This window comes from Somniosus microcephalus, chromosome 21 (assembly GCF_052327205.1).
Source record: "Somniosus microcephalus isolate GS21.2 chromosome 21, FLI_Smic_1.0, whole genome shotgun sequence".
Classification (NCBI taxonomy): domain Eukaryota; kingdom Metazoa; phylum Chordata; class Chondrichthyes; order Squaliformes; family Somniosidae; genus Somniosus; species Somniosus microcephalus.
In genome coordinates, this window is record NC_141007.1 from 38511908 (window position 1) to 38521126 (window position 9219).

Sequence of the window (9219 nt, forward strand, 5' to 3'; positions counted from 1 at the left end):
TCTAAAAGCCAGCAGCTTCTTGAAATCCCTTCAAAATGGTTTCTTTAGTTTCAAACTGATCTGTTCAGCTTTCGATAATATATGTCAAAGTCTTCCTTAATTTTTATCTCATGTCTGTATAATACTGAATTTCCCTTGCCTTGTGTGGAACATGAGTGTGTTTATTACTTAGTAGTTACGTCTACCTTAGTGAAATTAAAATGAAGATGTATCAACTTCGTTTATCATCATAAACTGCAGCGCTGTTCATAAATCCCGTGTACATTTTGCTGCACTTAAAGGACAGACTAAAACTGAATAAAAGAACGTACATTTACACCGCATCTTTTCTGACCTCAACACATCCCAAAGCACTTCACTGCCAATGATTTTTTTTGGGAATGCAGTCAGTGTTGTAATGTAGGAAAATAATACGTTTAAATATTATGTTATATGGAAAACATGTGATGACGGAGTAACAAGCCTGCGTACAAGACTCATAAATTGATTTATCTAATAAAGCCATATAATTCTGAACTTATTTTTAAGGTGCATAAGTGCATGTGGTATTAAATCCATCATCCAAAGATGTATCTAAGGTACATTAGCAAACCTACTTCAGCATCGCAGTGAAGCGGTTTGAGGTCACGTCAAGCTCCAGACTCGAGTGGAATCCCTGGCACCTGATGATTTCACATTGAACTGCAGACTGCAGTGTAAACACAGTCTTGTGTAGTTCAGGTTCAGGAAGTGAAGAAGAAGGGGTGAATGTCAGTGATAGAATGATGTCATCGCATATGCTCCAGCTCCTCCCATCGACTTTGGTGAAAAGTTTTTTTTTGCCCCAGTAACTTTCAACCAGCTTAATTACATTACTAACAACAAAACGTTGAATTCAGGGTCTTTGGGCTCCAAATATCATGTCACCACACAACCATTATGAAGTTGCAATCTCCAGGGGATTCACACCACTGATTCCAAAGGAACTTGGATGAGGTTTTGGGGGCACTGCTATAAATCAGCTTTCCAAACCTGTGGTGAACTCGGGAGTAATTTGCTTGCTACAGTGGGACTGTGCTGTAAAAGTCAGTAATCGACACTGTGTCTGTGTTAACTCAGTGTCTATTATATCACTGTAATACACAGTGATTTCAGGTCCCTTGTATTTTAAATATTTTTATTTTCCCCTGCTAAAAGCTAGTTGCATTCCAGTACTCCACCCAAGCATGGGTCACAGCGGTAACTGTGAACAGGCATCCGACTGCAGGGGTTCATAGCCGAGCTGGCTCCTGCCCTCAGCCAACAACCAAACATATCCGCTTTCACCTGGGTTCGCTGGGTGGCAATGAGGAGTGCGAACAGTCCTACTGTAGCAAGCTGAAATCAGCTACCTCAGCATAGAAGGAGGATTGATCCGGGAACCTTCCTTGCTCATATGGCTCAGCTACTCACTTAGTAAACTCATTGAGGCATCGGGAGAACTACCATCGGTTCCTTGAACATAGAGAAACCTTACTTGTATCACCAATGGAAATTAAAATCATATTTCCACAAAACAATGCAACTTCTGTTGATTTTCTTGGAGTTATAAGTATAATTTAAATATATTTTGGTATAAACAGACAAGTATGATGAATACCTCCATTTGGGAAGCATCTATAATTCAGTTAATCACTGTTGAGTTAGTATCCAGTCAGCCTTTCATATGGCAATATTTGTCATGTCCAGGCAGGTCTGTGTAAAATACCCTCCCATAATTTTCTGTTCCAATGATGCTTGCAGACTTGTGCTAATAACTGTGTACTGTATTTAATTTTAGAAGCTTAAAAAGAAAACTTGTATGTTACCTTTTTAATTGTTTTTATTGTAAGCAATTTGCAGAAGAAGAGATACTGGTACTGTTAATTAGTTAAATTCCACCAGATCCATCCATCAACACGCAAAATAATACTTGTCCCAACATAAACGCAAAGTAAAGTAGGGTGGCAGATTCAGACATTCCTAATTACAGACTAGACAGAAGTAGCTGACACAAATGTGGTCCAGTGACTTGACTATAACAGCATGGTTGTGGGGTGTAGTGGGGGGGGAGGGAGGATGGGCACAGAGAGCAGGCAACTTTTCTATTTGGTATGTAGACGTTTAAGTGCAACACTGAAATCTTCAGTCAATGCTGTTCTAGTTTCATTACTTATGAGTTTTTTTTCTGGAAACATGTTGGAATTGTGTAAGCAGCATAATTTATGCAATTTGCTGATTTATGTTTTTTTTTAAACCCTCAGTCCTCTCCACGCAGTGTCCTTTGCAGTTGCCTGCAGTGTGCCTGGTATAGCTCTGTTGACCCTTGGAGTTAACCCACTGACTGGAGCGCTGGGAGCCTTTAACATTTTCCTCTACACGTGCTGCTACACCCCAATGAAACGGTTGAGCATCCTGAACACCTGGGTAGGCTCCGTGGTTGGGGCCATTCCTCCAGTCATGGGCTGGACAGCAGCCACTGGCAGCATCAGTGCAGGTGAGTCCTTTACGCAATCTGTCCCACAAAAGCTCTGGGAAATGTAAGGATGTGCACTGAATGGACAATAAGTTTGATTTCCTACAAACTAATCGTCTGTATCGATTGTAAATATGAAGCATCATTTTAGGATGAGGAGGAAGAGCAATTTTTCGCCCACAACTGGACACAACCATTCTTTAATTCACGGCAGGTAGAAATAGCCTAACAATGTAGTGTTGAATAATTTAGGAACACAACTAGATCTTGTGTCAGGAAGTTTTTCTTCACATAGAGAGTGATCAACACAGGGATTGAACTTCCAGATAGAGCGAAAACCCAGAATCATTTAAGAACCAATTAGATGCTGCAGTGGAGGGGCTTTATAGGGTCATTCAGGATGGATGAACTAAGGGTAGCTGAATGGCCTTCCTCATCCATAATTATCTTGTGATCTATTGGGAATCACACAGACATGCATTTATTTCAGTAAACTAAGCAGTATTGCAGAAAATGGTTACCTAGTTTGTATTCATTTAGTCATATTTTTAAGACTGAATAGAGTTATGTGGCTGCACTCCATAACATAGAACCTTAGTCCCCATATTTGTTAGCATGGTTGTAGCTTCTGAATGCAAGGTTGGTTGTTCGCTGTATATTAAATAGCCAACTATTTTATGACTTAGTTCACATTCGGATGTTTATGCCAGATGTCACTGGGCCCCTGTTCCTGTGAGGATCAACGTGATTGTTCAGTGTTCAGTGGTCATCCATGATTGTTTCTAAACCTGCCTATTTCCTGCGTTGAGGTTTAATTGGGGCGGTGGGGGGAGCAAAGTCTGCGACTATTTAGATGAATGAATAGTTTCCTGGCACGAATTCAAATCATAGAATGCACTTGACCCACTTGTTGCTAAATGTCACATCAGTGCTGGACCAAATCTAGGGAATTGGGCGAGGCACAAATTAAAGGCTTATAACAAACGCACAAACCACCCAGCAACTGATCTAAGGTGGTCCCGGTGGACACATGATGGCCATTATCATTAATTGTTAATCAGATAAAGAGATTTTCTCATAGTGGGTGGTGGCTCAGCAGAAGAGCACTAGACAGTGTGCAGCCTTGGTGGCCTGCGATCACTGGGATTCCAGTGAGCACTGTTTTACTACAGATATTAAAGATACACAAAGTTGCAGCAGTTTTCAGTCATGGGAAATAGCATTGCTTTGCCTAAAGTACGTTGAAGAAGGACCTTCTGCCCGGTCTTACCATTAGTTGCCAATAGTCACATTCAAACTCTAATGCTTGTCGCAGAGTGAATACAACATGGATTCAGATTTGGGGCAAATTCATATCTTGCATATGCTGTGACCCCAGGAACTCTCTTTAAATTGTGTGGGCAGTTTTGAGTGGAGCTGCCTGCATTTATACCACTGGCTCTCAGCAAGACCAACTCCTTTAATAATGTGTATAAACTTTTTTTTTAAACAATAAATTTTGTTTCCACTAAAACTATCAGAACAGACAGAAAATGGAGTGGAGGAACATGGATTATGACTCCAGCTAATGTTCAAAATATGTGTTTGAATTGGTGCTTGCTATAAAATGTAATAAATGTGATAAAGTAATATCAAACTGCTACTAATTCAGCAGATTCAAATTGTTTAAAATCAAGGTTGAATTTCAGCTGATTTTGCTCACATTCCACGCCATTCGATGCTATAGACATAGTATTTGTAGTATAATCACTTCACTCTGGAACCACAAGCATTTTCCTTCGCTGTGCTTTGTAATAGTTTGACATCAGAATAAGTGTTATATAAACTGCTACCTCATGTGGCCTCACTATGATGGCCTTTAAGCTACCTAGCAACAGCAAAGCCAGCTGAATGCTGTTGGAAGTATCTGACATATTGTAGCCTTTGACACATTTCCAAGTGAAACTAGCATATGCAACTCATAATCTGTCATCAGAGCTGCCCTGCTCTGAGACTGTAATGTAAACAGGGCAGCTCCAAGCTCAGTCAACCCCACTGACCAGATAGTCATTCCATCTGCTAATGTAAACAGGGCTAATGACTCTTGTGCATCCTGTCACTTCCGTGCTGTGAGCTGTAAAGAGGAATGTCAAAGGGCAATTACAGAATATCATTTTTATTCCTTGAGTGAGGAGAATTATCATCACAATGACTGAGTCATCAAGTTCTTCCTCAATCTATAGTATTCTATCATTGCTCAAGTATTCTATTTCTGTCAATATTTTTTTAAATTGTTATAAAGTGTTACTTAAGACTGTATAAACTAGAATTCCATTAGTACTCCATGAAATTATGAGGTGATTTGCGTCCGCTCTGAAATGTTTGGCTACCGGAATTAGAAATCATACCAGGGCAAAATTAAAATTGGGTTGTTACAGACCTAAATTCACAGATTTCTAAAGCTAGTCACGAAACTAGTTAACAATTCAGACTCAATGACTACAGATCTGGGCTCCAACGCATTGTATTAGTTTCATTACAGACCTTTACAGTGCTTTCATGGTAGTATTAAACTATTAATGCTGGGTCTATGGCCACTATAAAAATATATTTGAGATTGTGCAAGTCACCATTTTGTTTTTTAAATCTACATCCCTGTTTAGGGAATTTTCAATATTGGTGACTAAAGGGAGGATAAAATTAATTCTGCATTTTAAGGCCCTCCCATTGGTATTGCTGTGGTTATACCTTAAGTGACACAAACCTAGGCAAAATGTTGATATTTTCCCCAAAGCCTGACATTCGATCTTCTGTTTATGCTTGATTTACTTCCCTTGCCGGATGCCACGTTTTACTTTTTATCTAACCTGTGTCGCACCACCCACATTGCACACCAGTCCCCACACTAGAGGGTAGTTATATCTCTGCCCAGGTATAGTGCAAAGATCAGCCTAGACTGAATCTGCATTTGGTTTTCCTCCCTCACTGGGCAGCAACACTTCGCTTCAGCTTTGTGCTCACTCCTAAGGACCCAAATTCGATCTTTAGCTTGCTGTGTGTGGAATCGAGTGCAAACCCTTGTACTGTATGTAACTGATATAATGGGACATATCATGCCATAAAATTGCCCCCGGTCCTTTTCTTTTTATTTCTACCATTTACATCATTAACATTGCTATCTTGCTGCTTCCTCAATGATTTTTTAAACCAATTGATACAGTGCACATTTTAGTATCATTCTAGGTCATTCCTTGATAATTGTGACATTTTAAGTAGATTAAATCTGATGTAATGAGGATTTAATGTGAAATTGACCTCTACTGAGGATTTTATAAATAAATTATTGCAGTAATCCAACTACATGAGACAATGGACTTGGACACTTATCTTTGAGAGGTGTGTTCAGGTCAGGCAGACAAAACAAATATTCATTGTTTTATTAACAAAGTAAAGTCCTTCCTTGTAATAGTGAGAGCTAAGGTTCCACCACATTTTGAAGATATAAGGGTGCTGGTGTAGTAAGGTTCTCTGACGACTCCCTGGAGATAGAACCACCTTCCTCACTTGTTCCTACATTTTTATCCTTACCAGCAATAGTTACAAACTGTGGCATGCTCACTTAGTGGTCATGGAAACATTTATTTTGAGGAATAAGTCAACATAGCAACACCAGTTTGTGTTATCTGATGTCCTTGCAGGTGCCAGTGAGAGTGACACAATAGAAGGGGAATGATGAGAGAATGCTGCACTGTCGACATGCACTTTTGAGATTCCTCTAGCACCTCAGACTAGTTAGCCAAAAAATTATAATGTGGATCAAAAAGTTTAACAATTCATGATCTGTTTACATCTATAGTTCATTTAAGCACTGTAATTTAATTCAGTACCTGTTTTCTCTGGTTTTCATGTTGAGAGTACACATTGTTAGCCAGTGCCAAAACCAATTTGTAACTGGACACTGAAATGTGTGAAAGAATGACCGAAGAGGTCTTCCCTATCACTTTAACCCACAAGATTGGGAAATCATTGTGTGTAAAAACTTAACATCAGCTTTTTAGATATATTTGATGTGTTGAAGACAAACTTCATGGAATTTAATCGTTTTGGGAAAGTAACACGAGTTTGTCATTGTTTAAAATCTTATACTCATATCTCTTTGTTAGGTGCCTTGTTATTGGGTGGTATCCTGTATTCCTGGCAGTTCCCGCATTTCAATGCTTTAAGCTGGAACATTCGAGAAGATTACTCGCGAGGTGGCTACCGCATGATGTCAGTCACACACCCAGCGCTCTGCAAACGGGTGGCACTCCGCCACTGCATTGCTCTCATTGGACTGTCAACACTGTGTCCTGTCTTCGACATAACTACATGGAATTTTCCACTCATTTCGCTCCCAATCAACTTGTATATCAGCTACCTCGGCTATCGATTTTACAGGGACTCAAGCCGCAGCAGTGCGCGAAAACTTTTCTTCTGCAGCCTCTGGCATCTCCCTATGTTATTACTCCTCATGCTAACCTGCAAGAAATCTCGAGTTGGAAATGAGGGTGTAGCTCATCGCAAAGTTGAAACAGAAATGCAAGCATAACATTCGTTTTTATTAAGAACTCTTCAGAAGGTGGCAAAGACTATTTCTGTGTAGTGTTACTGTGGCCCTATTAAGTGGGATGCACTGATTTTGATCCTGGAAGTTGTATGGTACTACTGTATGTGATTCTGTAATGTTAGATGAAAGTTGGTTTCTTCATTTTCATAGGAACAGGAGTAGGCCATTCATCCCCTCGAGCCTGCTCCATTCAGTTAGATCATTGTTGATCTGTACCTCAACTCCATTTACCCGCCGTGACTCCATATCCCTTGATACCCTTGCCTATCAAAAATCTATCGATCTCAGCCTTGCAAACTCGAATTATCCCAGCATCCACAGCCTTTTGGGGGAGAGAATTCCAGATGTCTACTATCCTCTGTGTGGAAAAAAATGCTTCCTGATTTCCCTCCTAAATAGCCTTGCTCTCATTTTAAGATTATGTCCCCTTGTTCTTGATTCACCCATTGGAGTAAATGGTTTCTCTGTATCTACCCTATTGAATCCTTTTGACATTTTAAATACCTCGCTCAGTTCACCCCACAACCTTCTAAACTCAAGGGAATTACAAGCCAAGTTTATGCAACCAGTCCTCACAATTTAACCCTCAAGTAGGTCCCGCATTTCCAACTCCCACATTGTGTCCATAAAGTCATATTGTGGCTTCCGATCCTGTAATGTGTCCCTTAACATTACATTATGGCCTCAGATCCTATAAGGTCACATTACGTATACACAGCAATAATAAATTAAATTGCCACTAATGCTTTTGAACACCAGGGAAAATTCTGAAGTACTGTCCAGAATTTCAGGAAAAATCACTGAACAGATTTGCACAACAAATGTTGTGTGTTCTTAAAACTCATTGTAAAATATGTTATTCAGATGTGTTCTTCCAGAAAAAATAAAATAAATTCTCCCAGAATTGTGGCAGTTCATTTAATTGTACTTATTTTGAAAGCACTCCAGAGCATGAATCTGTTGGAGGTACCTTTAGGACTTCCAGCCACACTCTAGAACATGTTCAAGGCAAAAGTTTGCAGTTAACAATGACACTTTTGTTCAGGAGTGCTGTGACGGTTTATATTGTAACATTAAAGTTATTTTCTCCAGTATTGATTTAGAATTATTGTTTCATGTCCTTGTGCTGGAAATGCATTCTTCCCACATTCTAAGTCTGGTTTAACTACAGTCTGGTCAGTCAGCGATGGATGTTGCTGAATATGTCCTCTGAAACTGATAGTTCAGAATCTCCCAGATCTCCTGTTGGGAGCTACATTATGGAGCTATGTAAAAGGAATAATATCTAAATCACAACCCGTGTTGTCACCAGGTTTATTAATTGTGTCAATACACGAGCAACAACTGCAACTAAGTTGGTACACTCTGTGTAATACGTTTAATTAATCGTCTCAAATTGCTACCACAAGCGTCAGACCTGTAACTGCCATTCCAACACCTCTGAAGTGCACAGGTCGTTTCTGCAGTTTGGAAGGTCACCATCTATATATACTATCATTTCATATTTCAAGTGGATGTACAACAAAAAATGTACACATTCATAATCACACTTCTAGTATCAACAATGCAGTCTAATGCAAAAAGTGATTTTTTTTCATAATTATGTACCAGTAGCTGTATTAGAAATGAAAAATGTGGTCAAAATGTAATCGTCCAGTTATTATTCACTGCCACTTTTGACCGACTATGAATGATCGATGTGATTAAAAGACTGGAATCAGAACATAAATGTATTAAGCAAATGAAATATTTGATTTATATTGTCATGATTTTTTTTAATGTCCATAATAAATGAGTAAGACACAACAAAATGATCAGCTGTCAAATTCTGCTTTTTTGCAAAGTTAGGGCAAGGGGAATTATAATGTATAACGTTTTATTGTCGTAGTTAAGCTCCAATGTGAATGTAATCCAAACCCATTGTTAGAACTGTGCACATTGGAGTTTTTTTTTAATGGAATGGGTAAAAAAAAATTGCCTAAATCACGGTGCTCCTGATCAGATATTAGACTATCTGAAGTCATGTCTTCATTGAAGTGTGTTGATCAAAAGTAAACTAAATGGTGTATTTTGTATAATTACTAGTAGATCTCATATTGAGCCAGACGTTACACTGTTGCTGAGGGCAGAGCACATTTCTCCACCTAAAGGATTTGGAAAG

General features: G+C 39.1%; 1 protein-coding gene across 2 annotated transcripts in view; it reads left to right on the forward strand.

Moving 5' to 3' along the window:
• Positions 1-8872, forward strand: part of cox10 (cytochrome c oxidase assembly factor heme A:farnesyltransferase COX10) — a 136604-nt gene extending 127732 nt beyond the window's left edge. For both annotated transcript variants that reach the window (XM_085963438.1, XM_085963439.1), the window contains 2 exons: positions 2262-2494; positions 6616-8872. In XM_085963438.1, the coding sequence (XP_085819564.1) occupies positions 2262-2494; positions 6616-7040 (658 nt within the window). In that variant the 3' untranslated portion in view covers positions 7041-8872. The remainder of the gene's footprint in view (positions 1-2261; positions 2495-6615) is intronic.
• Positions 8873-9219: the final 347 nt, after the last annotated feature.